This window comes from Malania oleifera, chromosome 8 (assembly GCF_029873635.1).
Source record: "Malania oleifera isolate guangnan ecotype guangnan chromosome 8, ASM2987363v1, whole genome shotgun sequence".
In the NCBI taxonomy this organism is placed as follows: Eukaryota; Viridiplantae; Streptophyta; class Magnoliopsida; order Santalales; family Ximeniaceae; genus Malania; species Malania oleifera.
The window spans coordinates 10,344,365-10,363,426 of record NC_080424.1 but is presented as its reverse complement, the minus strand read 5'-3'; the positions used below and the strand labels follow the sequence as shown (position 1 = coordinate 10,363,426).

The following is a 19,062-nucleotide window of genomic DNA, read 5'->3' as shown; positions in this document are numbered from 1 at the left end:
TGTGGCATGAATTTGAAAGTTAGGTATAATTAAACTTGTCAGTTTTTATGGTAAAATATATATAGACAGAAGCATGGTTTTCTATAGTATGACAAAGTTTTATATAAATTTATACAATATTATAGTGTCCTATAAAGAACTACAGTACAAAATTTATATAGTATTACAGCCTCCTATAAAGGACTAGAGTACAAAATTTATACAGTATTATAGCGTCCTATAAAGGATTACAGTACAGATTTATACAGTATTACAACGTCCTATAAAGGACTACAGTATAGATGTTATACAGTATGACAACGTTCTATACAGAACTATACTATAGTAATTTATACAGAATTACAGTATTTTAGTGATTTTATACAGATTATACTAAGTTGTGAAAGAAATCATGATATTATATTGTTTTAGAAATCACATTATATGGTTTAAGAACCCTGATGGACTATAGTTAAGGATGGTACCATAGCTTCACAGATACCAGTGTAGCCACACTTCTCAGATAGAGTGTTGGTGGTATATAGTTGATTGTGCCATTGAAGTGTAGAGTTATTCCCTGGAGTCCGGACCAATTAGGTAGGCAAATCGTACTCATAGTTACAGATACAAATATAGACACAGATACAATTGACTTAGTCTAGTTAGGCCAACCATGGCTAGGTCTAGCCTACTGGCCGCACAACCCAGATCATGCGGGGTTAATACATGACGTTATTGTTTATCCATTCAGGGCAATTCTTCTATGCATATATGTGTATTTACTTATACAAAGCCATTGTCTTATATATAGTATTATGAGAAAGGAAAGTATGTATTTTGAAATATATTTGTATATATGTGTTTACAGTTTTACATGATTTCACAGTGAAAGAAAAGGTAAATAGTGGTTGTATATTTGGAACACTAAAACTGATATTGCCACACACTAATAATAATTTATCCTCACTTACTGAGATGTATCTCACCCCCAAGAATTCAAAATTTTAGGAAATCCAGACAGACGAGCGGAGCAAGCTCCGAGGTAGAGGAGGAGTTGGTATAGTCCTGGTTAAAGGGTAAGTGGTTGTGTATGGGAAGATACTTATATGTTGGTGGATGGTTGTAGAACTCTGGTATTGTAATTGGATGTATATATGTATATATAGATAGATGCTTCTTCTGAGTAGTGTGATATGTTTAAGAACTGTTATACTTGGTGCCACTCAAGGCATCACAGGGTATTATAGTGTATTTTATATAGATATTATATAAAAAATTTTACACAGAGTATTACAATTTGGTATCAGAGTAGACTTATTTTATAGAAAAAAAGAATGTAGCAGAATTTTCGGGTCGTTACACGTAAACCCAAACCTACATGTTTAATAAATAAGTCATAAACGAGTATCTTTTAAGCACTCATTTAAAAATATAATTTATTTATTTAAATTTGTCCCTTTAACATTCCACCCAAATTGACTTCATTTTCTTTAATAAAAAAACAACGCTCATTTACTCATTTATTTTATTTATTAATATCTTAACAATAAAACTTAAAATTTTATAGCAGTATATCACTTTAATTTTTTTTTTTTAAAAAGTATGATTTAAAGTTTTAAAAATTATACCAATATAAATACAATCAGTCACTTGTATTGTGTATCATTTTTTTCTCTTTAAGTTTTCAATAGATCTAATTATATAACTTGTAATTATAAAATATTGTTTATCTAAATTTTAAAAAGTAAAAATAAAAATTATAAAATATAATTTTTTTAAATATAAACAAGTAATATGATCGATACCTAAGTCAAAATCCTTCAATCCATTTGTTAAATATAAAGTTCAGGTTAACCCGTTTATAAATTTATAAATTGATCCATCACTTCTAAATGAATGAGCACTAGATCACACCCTAAGCCTAAAGGTACGTTTGCGTCTTTCTTATCAACGCTGATGGCCGCACACGCACGCATGGTCCACGTTTCCGCACCAGGAGGCCAGCAGCTAAACACGCCACCTCCATCTCCATGGCACCACCCACAGCAGTTCTTATCCTACGCTTCACTGGCCGCTTAAAATGCGCACCTGGCCATGTCTCTCCTCTTCTCTTCGCCAACCTCTCCACTCCCTGCCCCTCCCGCCCGACACCTCCCTTCACTCCTCTTCCCCCATTTCCTCATTCCTCTTCAGCTTCAAACCCAAGCGCTTCCACTTCCTCAAGCCATGTTCTTCCCTCAAACAATCCCAGAAACAGAGGACCTTCCAGAGGAAACGAAGTCTGCGGTGGTTCTTGAGCCCGAAGAAGGACGATGGCGGCGCCGACGACACGAGCGGAGGAGATGATGCTGGTGGCCGGTTGGAGGCTGGCACTGCAGTTAAGGGTACCCTTGTGGCTGGCCTGTTGCTTGTGGGTGTTGTTGGCGGGTTCGCCACTGTGGGCTATGTCTACAGGGACCAGATCAATGCCTTTTTGACGCAGTTTTCGGGCTTCATCGATGGTAAGTCGTTAAAAATCAATATCCATTTGGGCAATTCCTGAGAAATTGATGTGGTTCTTTTTGATATGTTTCTGAATTGGTTTGTTTGAAGTAAATTTACGGAAAATTTACCGTCCATCTGAGTTGCTGCTGCTGTTATGTGTGTGCGTGTGTGCGTTTTTTTTTGTTTGTTTTTTTCTTTTACCTTAATAAAATAAGGATCTATAATAGATCTTCACTATGCTTCATATTTCTATGGAGTTCATCTCATTTCAGTTCAATTGAACTGAATTCATGGTGCATTTGGGAGCATGAGTTTTGAACCTTTAATTTGGGTTTGTGTTGATTTGTACAAAAAATCATGTCACTTTTTTCTTCGAACGTACACAAATCCAAATTGAAGGTCTGTACTCTAGCTCCCAAGCACTAGGCCAATTCATTTATAAATCCAATAAAACCACAGGTACAATTATAATTGAATTCTATTAAATTCTTTTGCTTGGTGTGAGAATTTGATAATTCTAAAAGAAAGATTAAACGGAGTTCAAACTGTGGCGTATCTAGGACCTATAGCCAGTGGGGGCTGGGGCTCTCATGCGTAACATACTTTTATTTATTTATTTATTTATTTTTAAATTTATATTTATAAGATTAAATTTTTGCAATTATCATCACCTCATTTGCTATGTTATTGAAAATCTAGCTCTCAAATATAAGTGTCAAAACAATCATTCATCCTACCATCTCCCATTCGATTACACAACCGATTCTCCACAAGTTTTATTGCATAAAAATGCCCTCTCCATGGTTGCAATAGTGATTGGTAAAATTAGTGCTAACTTCACTTGCAAATAAACTAATGGATGAACAATAGCTTTTCGTGTCTTGACCAACTTTTGCAAGGCTACCAATACCAATCCCTTTTAAGCCAAAAAATTTGGTGCTAGTATGCATATCAAGGATTTATGTCTCAATTTGAGTATCAAGTGTCATTACATCCACTAGAGAAAATTCAAGAGGGCAAATTTGAGCAAGGTGAATTAATTTTTTTTTATTAAAAGTAAAGAAAGCATTATTTGTATTGAGAAATGCTACACAAAGAAGCAATTCAATATTTACCTGGGTGAACTGATTGTTAAGCTCGGTTGCATATGCACAATAGTGTAAAATAACTCAACATGGTTGTAGGTTTGTAACTTGTTCAATTTTACGCTGGGCTTGCCCATTGATAACAAATATGCCATCCATGTTGGGAATGCCACTACCAATATCATGACAATTGCAAAATAAGGAGACTTTGTCTAATAAAGTTTCCTAGCCTTTATCTTTAAACATTTGTAGTTGCTCCTTGTAGATCTTAACAAGTTTCATGGCTTTGATGATATCTTGGTCCTTTCTTTGCAAAACTTGTGATAATTCATTTATGATTCCCAACACTTTCTTCATCAAATGCAAGGTCAATGCAAAATCAAATGGTTGCATTGAATTTGACAGGTCATGAGCTTCAGCCCTTTGTTCAAAAGGACCATCTTCCATGATAATCTCGATAACATTAATCATCGAAGAAAACATGAGGATTAAGTTCCTCATGTTCATTATTGAACCATAATGGGAATCCCAATGTGTATTGATTCAAGCCTCTTCCACTTTGAATTTCTCCATTTCCCAAATTTTCACTAAAATTAACAAGTTGCTTCTCTTGAAAGTTGTTGTAACATTTACACACAAGCCTCCAATAACATTCAACAAAATAGAAATAAAGTTGAAAGATGAAACAATATCAATGTGATACTTTGCAATGGCAACAAGTGTAAGTTGGAGTTGATGAGTAAAGCAATGGACATTGAAAGAAAAGGGATTTCCCTTAAAATCAAACTTCTGAGACCATTAAGTTCACCTTGCATTTTATTAGCACCACCGTAACCTCATCCACATATCCTTTATGTGCTCAATCCATTTTTGCACAACAATGATTCTATTCCTGCTTTAATTAAAACACTAGTATCACTAATATGTTCAATTCCAAAGAAGGGCTATACAACACTTTCCATTTTGTCCATATATTGCTGGCCAATGACCATTTGCTCTTTATGTGACATATCATGTGATTCATCATCTATGCTAGCAAACAAGTCAACCCTAAAATCATTAGTTATTACAATAGTGATCTCAACTGTAGGTGCTGATTTTGATCATTAGGAGCATTTTGTAAGGCAACATTGTTGATTGCTTCATTGTGATCAAGTAGAAATTTGACAAGTTCAAAGAAAGTTCCCTCATTAGTAGAACTCTCAGATTCTTCATAACCACGAAATCCAATCGAGGAAGCGATGCAATCAACTATTGTCATTGGATGTTCTTGATATATGCTAAAATAAAGCAACTTCAATGGGATGACTTTGATTCATTAAAGCTTGGCACTTCTTCCAAGCTTGGTTATGAACATTGTTTGTACCTCCAACATAGTAGTGGGTCTTTCTTTCTTATTCCAATTACTAAACCCATTGCCAACAAATGAATCCCCACCCCTTTGCTTCCTAAAGTTGGGCCTAAAAAGATAACAACATAGAGAAAAGTGCCATCTTTTGCAATGCTGTACTCCAACCAGCTTCCAAACTTATTAAACCAAGGAATAAACCTCTGCATTTGTTTTTGAATCATTTTTTGAGGGAAAATATGATGACGAGGTAGGAAAGGTCCCTTCTGCAAGTATGCTGTCTGAACCTCTCTTGTTTCACTTTAGTTTTTAAAAGAATTGATGCAATGCATACAAAGTTTTTGTTCTCATACAGTTCTTTTGGTAAACAGGTTATGGACCAGCTGGATATGCTTTATTTGTGGTGGTTTATGCTGGATTGGAAGTATGTGTGACTCTCCCTCTCTTAAGCAAGATATGTTGTCCAACCCGTCATGGTAATCCATGGTCAAGTGTCAAGATAACATGGAAAACAAATGTTTTGTGCTTCTGATTTCCAAATGAAAGAATTGGAGCAATGTGTATATATTCTATGTGTTTTGTTCGTGTAATTTGAATATGCCAGGTCCATTATTGTATAACTGAGAATTTTGGGGTGGGGGTGGGGGTGGGGGTTTGGAGTGTGGTGTTGGTGATGGTGAGGGGGAACAATTCAGTTATATGTTATAGTTCCTCTAAAACCTTATTTGGTCACATTGTGCCCCAAAATAGCTTTCAGATTTGCATATATTTCACTAAGTGTCAATGGTAATTTTCACTTTTTTAGAATTTCATCATCTGACACTGAAAACTGATTTTGCATAATTCATGTTCTCCTAGATCCTTGCAATTCCAGCCATTCCGCTTACCATGTCAGCTGGTCTTCTTTTTGGCTCTATTACTGGCACTGTCATTGTCTCTATCAGTGGAACTGTAAGTTGGTTCTTGTTAGTATGAAGTAATAAACTATCAACTTTAAGTGTCGTGGTGGTGGACTAAAATAAGTGTATTATTTTATCCATTTCAGGTGGCTGCAAGTGTTGCATTTCTAATTGCCAGATATTTTGCTCGCGAACGTATTCTTAAATTAGTTGAAGGAAACAAGAAATTTCTTGCAATTGACAAAGCAATTGGGGAAAATGGTTTCAGAGTTGTTACCCTCCTACGTTTGAGTCCCTTGCTTCCCTTTTCACTAGGGAATTATTTGTATGGTTTGACATCTGTGAAGTTCGTCCCATATGTGTTGGGAAGGTTTGTTTCTTGTTTATACAATTATAGTTTCTTGTTTGATCCGTTTTTATTCATTCTCAAAAGCAGATGTTAGTATGCTACTGTTGTGGGAGTTTGCCTTCTCTGTCTTTGGAATTTCTTTGGCAACAGCAGGGTTTGTGGAGGGTGAACTTTGGGGGTTATATCCATGTACAGTGAGAAAATCTTTGATGCCTCTCACAACTTTTCAAGTGTGAGGAGGGAGATAAATGAGATAGCTTTTGAAGGAAAGCAATTGCTGCTCTTAGTTCTCAAATATAGGTGTTTTAAAACTTAATCTTTCTGATTTGGAGCAGCATGTTTTGGACACATATTGTGCTTTAAATTTTTCAGATTATTTTTTATTCATGTGCATGATGTTTCTCTTGTATATGGGTCATCATCCTCTTGGTGCCCTTTAATGAATCATGTTCTTGTTAAGTGGAGGTCAGTGAGAGAAGAGCTTGTTTCTTGGCAAGGTTTATTTGGCAACAAAAGAGAAGACTTGGTGCTTCATATGGTGTATCTCATGTTTTTAATTTCTTTTGAGGAACAGGAATTAAAAAGCCTTTGATGCTGAAGAATTGTTTTTGATTTAGATGACAGAAGGTTCAAAACAAAACTCTATTTTTTGGGAAAAATGAACTTCTAGTTCTCATATTTTGGATATTTCAGAAGAACTGATGGAGGTTGGCCATAATAATTGGGGACTTAATCACATCAACAAATTTTCATCTCAAATTAAGGGACAGGATACTGCCTACCAATTGAGACAAAATAGTCCTCAACTAACATCTGGAGAGGGGAATGGCTCGCAAAACTCTCTCTTCTCCACTCTTGTAGTTCTCCCCTTCATTGATCGACACTACCATAGCTGTTGTATGCCATGATGGGAAGATTTTTTAGTGAATCAGTTCAGATGTAGGGAAATACTTTGATTTTTGGATAAAGTGGGGAAAGGGTACTTTATTTTTCAGCTAGAGTAAAACCTGTTTTGTAATTGTTGGGTGAAGGTCTCTTAGGTGGCAGCAAAATGATTTTTTGTTTGATCCTCTTTGGTTTTAGGAAGGTCATGAAAATGTTTTTAAATTATTCAATTTGGGAGGGGGGTGGGTGGTGATTTATTGGATGACAATTAGATCTAAAAAATGGGGAAGTTTCTAGACTTGGGCTTGGCTGGTAGGGGAATCAGTTTTCCATGTTTATACCAGGTGGACATGAAGAAGATGGCTAGACAGGCTTCGTCAAGAGTTTCAATCATTGGTAAAGGCAATATCTTCTGTTAATAGAGTTGATGTCAAGGCATATGGCATTTTGCCTAGGCCCCAATTCTCTTGTTAAAGTCATTAGTGAAAAGGATATTGCATATCAAGAGCTTTTGGATAAGATAGGAATGAGGTTGTTGGCTCCAAGGGGAAGGGAAATAATGTTAGATTTTGAAAAGAATAAGGTGAAAAAGGGTATATGAGATGCAGAAAATTTAAATGTTTTATAAATTATGATGGGAAGAGTTGAAAGGGTTTTTAAATTAGTCCCGTTAGGGTGTTTTTTCCCTCTTTTTTCTTTTACTTTTCTTTCTTTGGCATTCCTTCTTAAGGACTTGTTGACAGTTGTTGTCCTCTCTGATTCTATTTCTTTCCTCTTTTACCTAATAAATTTCTTTTATTACAAAAAAAAAAAAATCTCTTGTCAAGTTGAATGTCACCTTTTTGGATGTGTTTTCCCTTGAATTTTCCAAGAGTTCATGCTTTTTCTTCAAAAATTGTGGACAATTTGAATGAAAAAGAGCAACATCATGCATGTCCCCAGCGTTCTAATATGTGGATTCTTCACTTCATTCTCTAGATACCCTTGTTCAATATGTGAGTGTAGGATATTTGTACTTATTCTGGGTACTTCAAAATGTTGAAATTTTTTTGAAAAATAGGTAATTGCAACACACGCATTTGCGACCTCACATGGAACTCTTTTGCCCAAGTCTATGTAGCATGGGCCAACATGGTTTGGGTGTCATTTTACTTGGTGGCTTAAGATTTTTAATTGTTCTATGTAATCCAATTGTTGACATTTCTTTTGGTGCATAGAGAAAAATGAAACTAACTTAAAATTCAAGGGTCTCTAGCAGGCTACCTGATTTGCTGCTTGCTAGAATATCAAATCATTAAATCTTATTTTGCCTTAAGAGTAAAGATATTTTTGTAGATTGATCTATGCATTTCTTGGTTTGTTTTTCAGCTCCAACTGGGGAGTGACAAGAGAGTTTAGGGTTCAGCATTACTGCGATATTTTATTGCTATGTTGGTAAGCATGAGTTAATGCGTGAGTTAGTAAGGGTATTATGGTCATTGTTATGTACTTGGCATATACTGTAAATAGAGAGACCTCTCTTTGTGATTAGGTCGTCCAATTTACCCAATATTTTAGCATGGTATCAAAGAAAGATCCAGCCTAAACCCAAAGTTCGTAGCCACTGCCAAAATAAGCCCTAAACCTCGCAATTCTATCCAAATCTACCACTATAGGAGTGTCATTCACAGCGCCAAAAACCAGAAAGAACTCCAGGAGTTGCCAGAAAACATAGCAGTTGCTGGAAAAACTCCTGGACTTTTATAGTCACAGACACTGCCAATCTGTAATCCTGTCAAGTTTCATCGCCATCGGAGCAGCCACATGTCCCCATGCACCTGCCGGAAGGATGCCATGCACCAGCATGTTAGAGCTCTTTTAGTGCTATTTTTGCTCTAATTTCTTCTAGAATGCCTTGAATACCTACATACTTCATAATACAAGTTGTGGGTTGTGTCTTCCATTAATATAAACGAATCTGAAAGATGAAAATGCCCCTACTGACAATGCATAATTACTAAAATGGCCTCTCTTTTCTAACAGGTATTTATGGAGAGTTGGGTGTACCCTTCCTCGGAGGCATTTTGTGATTTATTTAAGGGGTTTGAAAAGGGGAACGATATATAGGCTTTGTGGCAGCGTTCAATTTTGGCTGTCTTCTGGCATTTTTGGATGGAGAGAAATACCAGATTCTTTAAGATTTTGGATACTCCTCTTAACTTGCTTTGGAATAGAGCAGTGTTTCTAGTGTCGTCGTGGGTATTGACAAATGGTTTCTTTCGCATTTACGTCTGGAAGATCCATAGTGGGATTGGGTTGCTTTGCTTGAGTAGGGCTGTTTTGCAATATTTGTTTTCTGTTTGTCTAGTTATTTCATTTTTCTATTGTATTGTTTTTTTTTTTTTTTCCACTTGTACTCTTTTTTTTTCCTCTCAAGCTTTAGAATCTAGAGGTCCTAGGATAAGTAGAAAAATAAATGAAATATAATTTCAGTCATGGTTGGAGGAATAGTGGTGAAAAGATTGAACTTGATGGTCAAGAAAACTAATAGAATTAGTAGATTTTGATACCTTGGATCTATAATGAATCATAATGTTAGGAAACTTACAAACAATATAACCTAAAGTATAAGTTTATAAGGAATGAATATAACACCTGTGGAAGATGAGATAAGGGAGGGTGATTGAGATGGTTTTGACAAATGCAACATAGGCCAAATAACGCCCTAGTGAGGAGGAGTGAGCTATTTATTGTTAGTGGCATTAGAAAGGATAGGAATAGATCTAAAATAACTTGGAATGAGATAGTAGGAATTTTTAACATCCCTCAATATTTTAGAGTAAATTGCCCAAGGTTGTATAAATTGTTAGAAAAGGATTCATGTAGTCAATCCCACCTAGTGGCAGTTAAGCTTAGTTTGTTGTTGTTGCTTACTCTCTTCTCTCTCTCTCTCTCTCTCTCTCTCTATTATATGTATAAAATAAATTCACTGTTTATACAAAAAGAAAAAAAAAATAAAATCCAAAAATTTGATGGAAATTTCTTAAATGTTGAATAACCTATAGTCCCAAATTCAAAGAATTTTTTTAATGTTAATAAAATTTATATTTTTTCTTGTTTATTTCCCTTGAAATAAATCCTTGAGCTACCTACAGTGAATAAGGTTGTATTTAGGAAATTGGTTACTGTAAGTCACTGGAGTGATGAGGTAAATCATGATTTAGTGATACAGTAGCTTGCTGTTCATATCTAGAAACTTATTTTCAAAGCAAATTCATGGCAACATGCATGTCAAAATTTGAAAATGCCCTTTGAAATGTGGTCTCATAAAAATTGAATGAATATTTTTCTTGCAGTTGGTTGGGGATGCTTCCAGGTACATGGGCTTATGTGAGTGCTGGTGCTTTTGGGCGAGCAATTATTGTGAGTTTGTTATTTGTTCCTCAACTCTAATTTCTTTATTCATTTGTTTGAAATTTTAATGTTGCTTCTAGTGTTTTGTCTCAACTTAAAATAAATAAATGGGAATGAAAATTTGATCAAAACATAAATATCATTGAGCTGATAAGCAGAAGAAAGAAGAGGTGTGCACCAAAACCAAGACAGGCAAATAGAGAAATTTTCTATTTCACTGTGTCTTTTTCATTGCAAAGAATTTTGATAGAAGGATGCTTTGTAGCAGAAGTTAGGAGTATAAAAGATAGGGTATGAAGTTTCCTTAATATGTAATCATTTGTCTATGTTGAAAAATATAAAAAAAACTAAGATAGGCTGCATGGTAGGGACTGAAACTTTGCATGATCAATAGTATTATATGATTGAGAATTGCATTTCTGAAAAATATGAACAGTAATTAATGTGAAAGGTGTATTGACAAAATGGATATTTGGTAATTATTTAGTTTGCAGCGTTGTGTTCTGGAACTATCAGAAATTTTTTACGGACTGCTTTATCAGTTGAATATTTTCCTTTGTATAAAATTTTTACTAGTTACACTTGAGATCAGAAAAGCAACTTGCGAATCTGGGAAGTATTTAGCCATAGGAATAAATATGGGATTCCAGATAGCAAGAAACCTTCATGAAGAATGTCAGCAAACCTGTTTTAGTGAATAATGATATTGAGACAATATGGTGATAATTTCAGAACTGACTTGGAAATGAATAAATTATGAACTTGAAATAAGAGAATTGATGATGTATTGACATGTAGCTGGTGAATTTGCCAAATAATTCTGGAATCAATGCAATTTATGTGTTCCATGTAGTTATATTAAAATTTTGAGTTGGATTTGATGAGCCTTAATGTATAACTTTAATTTTCAACTTCTTTTTATAACTCAAACATTTGGGAATCATTTTGGGATGTAGCACTAGCAAGATGGAAACATGAATAATGGAGAATTTTTCTGTCTGATAACATCTTTTCTGTTGCAAAGAATTTAGCTAGAAGGGTGCTTTATAACATAAACCACTGGGATAACAACTAGGCTGCATTATGGCTTATTAAGTAACTACCATAAAATTTTGGCAATTCTGTTTTTATATTCAAATATTTCCCTCATAAAAAGCATTGGCTACACTTCAGATCATACAATTAACTTGGGGCTCTGGAAGTGATTGTGCTCTAGGATTAACATGGGGTTCTGTATTAATAAGTAATTGTTGTGAATAATGTCGACAGCCATATTTTAATGAGTGACGTTGATTCAATCTGGTGAACAGTTCAGGATTCAGGACTAAGTTGGAATGAATTTGCTGTGAACCTGGAATATCTTAACTACAGAATACAAAACTAGGGTTTGAGAAAGTAGCGGAGAAGACAAAGGAGTGTCATTAAGAGGAGAATATCTCTCCCAGACCAGTTGTACTCCTAAATGCATTTTGCTATTTTCCAAAGGGAAAAAATGCCCTTAAACCTATAATACGAATATCACCTTGATGATGCAGGATTTGATCCCGGCAACTCAGATAGGCCAGGAAGCTTAATTGTAAAGTCCAAGCTGAAGAACCTTAAAATTAAAATGGGCTGGAGAATGCTCCATCAACAACCCTCCAATCCTAAGTGAAAAATCGTAGGAGTACAAGGAGTGTGGGTTAGTTTATTGTGCATACTTCAACTTGGGTATACAGCTGTTTCTGGGATGTCAATTGATGAGTATGTTTGCTGTGCCCATTTGGTGTTTTGAGTGGTGCGAGTTATAGCTAATTGGTACTTGTGTTGCAGCTGGTGTTTTTGGTTGTGTTTAATGTATCTGTTACAAAAAATGGAAAAATATCTCAGTTCAGCTTGCATTTTTTTGTGGAGATAATTGAATTAATCTGTTGGTCAACTTCACCTCCTTCAAGCCTGATAGTCCTTGCTTGTTTAGAGTGGGGAAAGAATTGTGAAAATTAGCGCTCTAATATAAACTTTGGAGGGCTGGGAGGTGGGGGAGGTGTTGTAGGGCAAGAGTGTTAGGGGCTGTAAGGTGGCAGAAAGAAGATCTTGAGCTGCAATATTAAGGGCGTGGGTTGTCCTGGTAATTGTTAAATGTTGTCAGATTATGGATATTATAGATAAGGTTGCTGCAGATGCTGTTATGCTTCAAGAGTCTAAATTGGAGGTGTTGGATGGGTTTCTAGCTAGGAGCATCTGAGATTCAAGATTCAAAGATTCGGTTTGGTCAGCATCTACTGGTTCCTCAGGGAGTATTGTGATCATCTAGGATACTATATTTTCTAGTGAATTGGATGTTTTAATTGGTCCTTTTTTTGTTAGATGTCATAGGAAAGGGGCAGTCGTGGTACCTTGGTTTATGGACAGAATATGGCATGTGTTCCCTTCAATGGTGTTTGGGGGCGATTTTAATGTCATTAGGTCCATTAATGAGGAATCAAGAGGCTCTAGAATTATATGAGGGGTTTTGACACTTTTGTTAGGGAGTGCGATTCCCCTTTTTGAATGCTTAAAATTCCTGGTTCGCTGTTGGCATTGGGTCAATGGCAACTAGGATTGATAGGTTTCAGTTTACCAGTGATTGGGAGGATGTATTTCCTACCTTAACTCAAGAAGTGCTCCCTTGAGTTATTTCTGACCATTGCTCTTTGGTTCTTGAGTCTACCTAATCCTATTAAATGTGTCCCTATGGCCCCTACTCTATTTAGATTTGACAACATGTGGCTGACACATCCTGATTTCCGGAGTGGTTGGGATTGGTTTGGGGGGGGGGGGGGGGGGGGGGGGGGGGGGGGGGAGTTTAGTGTGGAGGTTGGAAGGGGTTTTGTTTTATGAAAAGATTGAGGTATTTGAAAGATAAGTTTTTATATGGAATATGGAATATGGAAGTTGTTGGTGATGTCCAGTCTAGGAAAAAAGGTATTCTTTAGGAATTGGATGTGACTGATGGATGAGGGATCTCTTTCTATGGACATAGCTGGTAGACGAGTTCAGTTATCCAATGAATTTGAACAAGTTGTTTAAGGGAAAAAATGAGTTGGAGGCAAAATTTAGAACAAATTGGGTTAGGGATGGGGATTGTGTCTCTAGACTCTTCCATGGGGTGGTGGGTAGCAAAAGAAGGAATTTTATTAAAGAGCTAGAGGATGGTAGGAGAGAGGTTACTATCTCTCTTTGATAGTGTCTTTATAGGTGATAGACAGATCCTAGATGCTGCCATGATAGCGAATGAGGTGGTTGGAGATGCTATTCGAAGGAATTGGAGAGGTCTAGTGTTGAAACTTGACTTCGAGAAAGCTTATGATAGGGTGAGCTGGAGCTTCTTGGACAAGGTTATGGATAGAAAAGGTTTTGGTTTGAGGTGGAGGAGATAGATTCGTGGGTGTGTTTAATCTTCTGTGATCGTTTCAGTGGTAGTGAACAGTGAGGCTAAGCTTTGGTTTCTTTTGTCCAGGATCTAAGACAGCAAGATCTTTTTTCTCATTCTCTAATTATTGAGGTTGACGTTTTGAGTACGATGAATAATAGAGGAATTGTTAGGTTTGATAGAGGGGCTTAAGGTAGGGTATGAGGATTGTATCATATTACATCTTCACTTTGCAAAGGATACTATCCTTTTCCTTTTAGAGAATATGGGCTGCATCTCTAATTTTCTGACCATGTGTTTGAGAAAGCATCCAAGTTGAAAATTAACTTTTTCTAAGGATGGTATGGTGGATCTTGGTATTAATGTGGAGCCTTTTGTGTTTGGTTAGCAAATTTTGCCGTTTTTACTTAGCCTATTACCTATTTAGGTGTCACCTTAGGAGGTAATCCCAATTTTGACTCTCTTTAGGACCTAATTTTTGAGAGTGGAGCTAGGAGATTGGATAGATGAAAGGAGCGTTCTTCACTTAGGGGTCATGTTGCCCTTCTCCGAGCTTTTCTGTCCTCCATCCCTTCGTATTATCCCTTTTTTTAAAAATTCCTGCGGAAGTGGCATGGAGGCTTGAGGAAGTTGATGAGAGATCTCTTGTGGTTGAGTGTAGGTGAGGGTAGTAGAGATCATATTGTAGGTTCGGAGACTCTGCGTAGATGGTCAAGTTTGCTTTTATTAAAGACTGACAACTCCTTCATGTAGTGTTGGTAGTTAATGAGGTGGTTGAGGATGTGATGAGAAGGGGTAGAATTGTAGAAGAGGCTATTCTTTAAGCGGAACTCTGGAAATGCTTATGATATGATGAATTAGGGTTTTCTAGATAAAATGATGGTTGGGAAAGGCTTTAAGAATGTGTGAAGGGAGTGTGTGAAGGGAGTGGGTCAACGGCTGCTTGTGTTCGAACCATTTCTCTGTTATTGCTAATTGCCAGCCTAGAGAATGGTTCAGGGCTTTTAAGAGGGTTTAGGCAACCGATCTGTTGTCACATTTTTTGTTTACTCTAGTTGTGATTGTCTTGAGTAGGATGCTTCTGCATGCTGAGAGTTTTTTTTTTTTTTTGGGGGGGGGGGGGGAGGCTGACAATGCTATTTTATTTCTCAAAGACAATGCTGCAAAATTCTTAATTGTTGAAATCATTGTTCAATGCGCGCGTGCGGTTTAGGGTTTAGGGTTTTAGGGTTTAGGATGGTTTTAGGGTTTTAGGGGTTTAGGGTTTAGGGTTTTAGGGTTTTAGGGTTTAGGGTTTAGGGTTTTAGGGTTTAGGGTTTAGGGTTTAGGGTTGGGGGGTGGGGGGGTGGGGGGTGGGGGAGTGGGAGTTAGAAAGGTTTAGGGCTTATTTGGTTGCACCACTTTAGATTGGTTGCTGTCCTCTCTTACTTTCCCCATCAGAGGCAATCTTAATTTTGTGACCTTTTGGGATCCTGTGGTCTAGATGGTTGGTAGGAGGTTGGAGGAGTGGAAGAGAGCATACTTATCCCTTGGAGGTCATGTTACTCTCATTAGTGCCTCCCTCTCCAACATGCTTTTTTTTTTTTACCTTCTCTTTTAGAGTTCCCAAGAGTGTTGCTAGGATTCTTGAGAGGGTGTATGCTTGACTTTCTTTGGTCCAGTTTGGGGAGACTAAGAGAGATCATCTGGTTAGTTCAAAGACTATTAGGAAACACAAATCAGTGAGGGGGGGAGGGGTTGGGCCATGGCAATGTGGTTTCTTAAAACATTTCTCTAATTGGAAAAAGATTGTAGTGGTTCCCTATAGAAGTGAACTCCTTATGGCTCAAGGTGATAAGAAAGAGCCCATCAGAATGGTTGGGACACTAGAGGAAATGACATTGTTTCCCATGCAAGCCCTGAGAAGTTTGTTTCCCTAGTTGCTTGTTTAATTTTTCCTCCCACCCTTTTCAAAGTGGGTAGTGGCAATAAGGTTTGGTTTTGGTAAGATGTTTGGGTTGGTGAGAGTTTGTTGGAGTTGATGGTGCTCCATCTTTTCAAGATTTCCACTCTTCATAGTGCACCGATCAAATGTTCCGTTTCTTTGTGGTGGGGCCTCTCTCTTGGGATTTCCAGTTTTTTAGGAATCTCAATGAAAGAGGTTGCTGGACTTACCACAATGCTTAATGTTTTGGATCCTTCTTTTCCTTCTAGTAAGGGAGATGAGAGAGTTTTAGTGGGGATTATGTGGGCCTTTTTTCCACCAAATCCTTTTTTCTTCACCTCCCTAAAACTCCTTCAATTCTTTTCCTAGTCATTTTCCTTGGAGCCACATTGTTTTGAAGGCTAAGGGCCCTTCCAAGATCAGAACATTCATGTGGACTCTCTGTCTTAATAGGCTTAATACGCATGATCGACTTCAGTGTAAAAAACCCTATAAGGCCCTGAGTCATGACATGCACTCATTGTGTAATGAGTCCAATGAAAAAAATGTACAACTCTTCCTTTATTTCCGAGTGGCTAACCATTTTAATATGCTCTTTTCTTGTGTTTGGTGGCTCTGTGGGTATAGGTGATTTTCACACAAGTGAGCTTGTGGGGTTTTGATAAATTCAGGAAGGGTAGGGTTTCATGGCAGTTCTTTTGCAGTCTATATATTTCCTTTTGTTTATTTGGAGATCATCTTGTTCTCCTTTCTTCCTACATTCTTTCTCTGTTAATATATTTTCTCGTATGCCCTATATATGCATATATGTGTGTTTTATATATATGTATGTATAAATGATGTATTCGAATCATCAGAATGCTCATGAAACATTTATTTGACATAAAATTTATTTATGATTTTGAAGTCTAGTCAACTCCATTGAATATAATATCTAATTATGTAGTTTATTGTCTAAATTTTATATGATTTTTTGAAACATTTTGGTAATTTGGTCAATTTTGAAGTATGTTTCAGGGGTCCAAACAAATGGGTTTTCTTGGGGTGGGGGGGGGGGGGGAAATGTATTGCCTATGTATGCAGTGAATAAATGAGTGAAAATTAGTCTAGAAGGCCCAAGACTAGGTCTAAGGAAGGCTTTATAAGCTCCAATCTGATGAAAATTTTGGATGGGTTGCTCATGTCGCAAACCTGCAATTTTTGTTGAAAGGATGACAAAGAAAACAAGGAGCTCCATTTTATGTTCATCGGTTTGATGAAAAGCCCCAGTCTTGCCTATTTTCCAGTTTTTCTTTTTAATTTCTGAAATTTTGGATTATATTTTATATTTTCTGAAATGTTTTGAAATTACCGAGTTCTGCCTAGTTATTGCAAAAATGAAACTGATAGGCAGGTTCCATTTCGACCCCTCCCAAAATTCAAAATTTAGCTAATTTTTCTGAATTTAAAACCTTGCTGCCAAGTTAGGATGCATACCATTGTTTTTGGTTTTTATATTTGTTCCCATGGGTGAATTATAGTCATTGCTTCAATTTCAAGTGCGAGTGAGATTTAGGACATTGACAGGTTGTTCTTTTTGAAACCTAACTATTCTGCTTTGGCAACACAAAATAAAATTTCAATTGATAATCTTTTCCAGTACTTGATCTATTTAGAGTTATTACTTCTTGACTAGTGACAAGCTCCCATGCTTCATTTATATCAGAACAATAGTAGCCTGGGGAGTGACGTATGTTATCTGATAGGATTTGATTTGATTTTTTTTTTTTTTGATAATTTTTTTGGACGATTTATAATTTTTCAAATTGTTGCAGCAAGAAGAGTCTGAGTTTGGTTTACCTGGAGGAGATGGTCAGTTGTGGACGCTTGGGCTGGGCTTGTTGGCTACAGCAGCTGCTGCAGCTTACGTTACCCGACTTGCTAAGGTGATGCTTCTGTCAGCCTTTTATGTGTTTATCCCACCTGCTAGTTTACTACTACACTGCTACTTAACCTTTGAACAGTTGCCTTTTGAAAAAAGAAGGAAAAATTTAGATTCTATTTGCTTCAGTTGCTGTGACGGACTTCCCTTTTCAAAATGATTTGATAATATCGCTGTTTTCTTTTACCTGGTTTCCAAATAGCCTGCGAAAGCAAGCACATGTTTTCTTTATCTTTCATTTATTTAAACTTTCTTTATCATGGGGTGCTGGTTCATGCCTCTGACTATGCACATACCATGTTTGCAATCACAACTCACTTCTTGCTACCAACGATGCAGGACGCTGTGAAAGATATAGAGTAGGCTGGCTGTGGCCTGTGGCTTTTCCCCATGTAGTAGCATATGAGAATGCACTCACTGTTGAAAAATGGACATGGCGATTCCCCATCACGTAAATTGAAAGGCATCATTGAATCATATTAGATGCTTATTGTATATTTTTCTGTTATGTACTGTTTGCAATTTGCTTGATAAATTAATAATATTGTTGTGATTCTTCTTCTTCTTCTTCGTCTTCTTCCTCTTCTCTTTCTTTTTGTGGGATGTCACATGTTATATAGTTCTTAAAGTCAGATGAGTATTCAATTTATGTTTCCCTTTTAGCCTCCAGAACTAATTACCCTTTTGTTTGTTGTTCAGGAGGTTTTACCTAGACCAGTTCTAGATTATTGTTTTGTGCTTTTCTATTATAATCCTCTGAAGTGGGGTCCTATAAAGTTTGAAAAAAAGTGGTGTATGTTGAACTTGTATTTGGGAGTATAAATTGATTTAGATTTGTATAGATTTAGATAAAAGGTAATATAAAATTTTATAAAATTTTATTTAAATTTAAAGGTGGTGAAGCACAATGAATGCCCTAGTAGCCGGCTTCCTAGGATATTAGAGTTTGGTTATTAGGGTCTTCGCTCTGCTTTATCACTTGGTTGTTATGGACTTAGAAATTTCCGTTGGTTTGACTTTTAGTTCACCGCCTTTTCTTCTATCAGATTGTAGCAGGATTTCTCAGGGGGCTTCCTAGGATATTAGAGTTCTTTACACTCATAGGAGAGTTGAACTCTTGGCCACCTAAGACTTCGTGGGAGTGTTACGGTCCCGCAGGAGTTGGGCTTAAGATCGTTACAAAGTATTAGGCTTAGGGTTGGTAAGATTTTAGTTTTGTGAATATGTTAAGGTTTGTGAAAGATAAATGAAGCTCGTAAATAAAGCAACATTTGATGGTTTTAATGAGAGGAAAGTGGCATATTAATTACTTCAAGTAATTGATTAGTTGGAGGAGTGTGGGATGTTGGATGATGGGGATAGGGCTAAAAATGGTTATTAGGGGAATGATTTGGATGAGATTCT

The 19,062-nt window shown here is 36.5% G+C and overlaps 1 protein-coding gene across 2 annotated transcripts; it reads left to right on the top strand.

Annotated features, from left to right (window-relative positions):
• The first annotated feature begins 1,869 nt into the window (after window positions 1-1,869).
• Window positions 1,870-18,222, top strand: LOC131163062 (uncharacterized). 2 transcript variants are annotated; one of them, XM_058119765.1, is made up of 8 exons: window positions 1,878-2,480; window positions 5,268-5,320; window positions 5,755-5,847; window positions 5,942-6,165; window positions 8,398-8,463; window positions 10,365-10,431; window positions 17,552-17,662; window positions 17,998-18,222. In XM_058119765.1, exons 1-8 carry the CDS (start codon window positions 2,060-2,062, stop codon window positions 18,019-18,021), a joined length of 1,059 nt encoding a protein of 352 aa, XP_057975748.1. In that variant the 5' UTR covers window positions 1,878-2,059; the 3' UTR covers window positions 18,022-18,222. The 2 variants fall into 2 exon arrangements, with proteins under 2 accessions (XP_057975749.1, XP_057975748.1); XM_058119766.1 differs by lacking the exon at window positions 8,398-8,463 and having other exon boundaries at window positions 1,870-2,480.
• The last annotated feature ends 840 nt before the right edge of the window (window positions 18,223-19,062 follow it).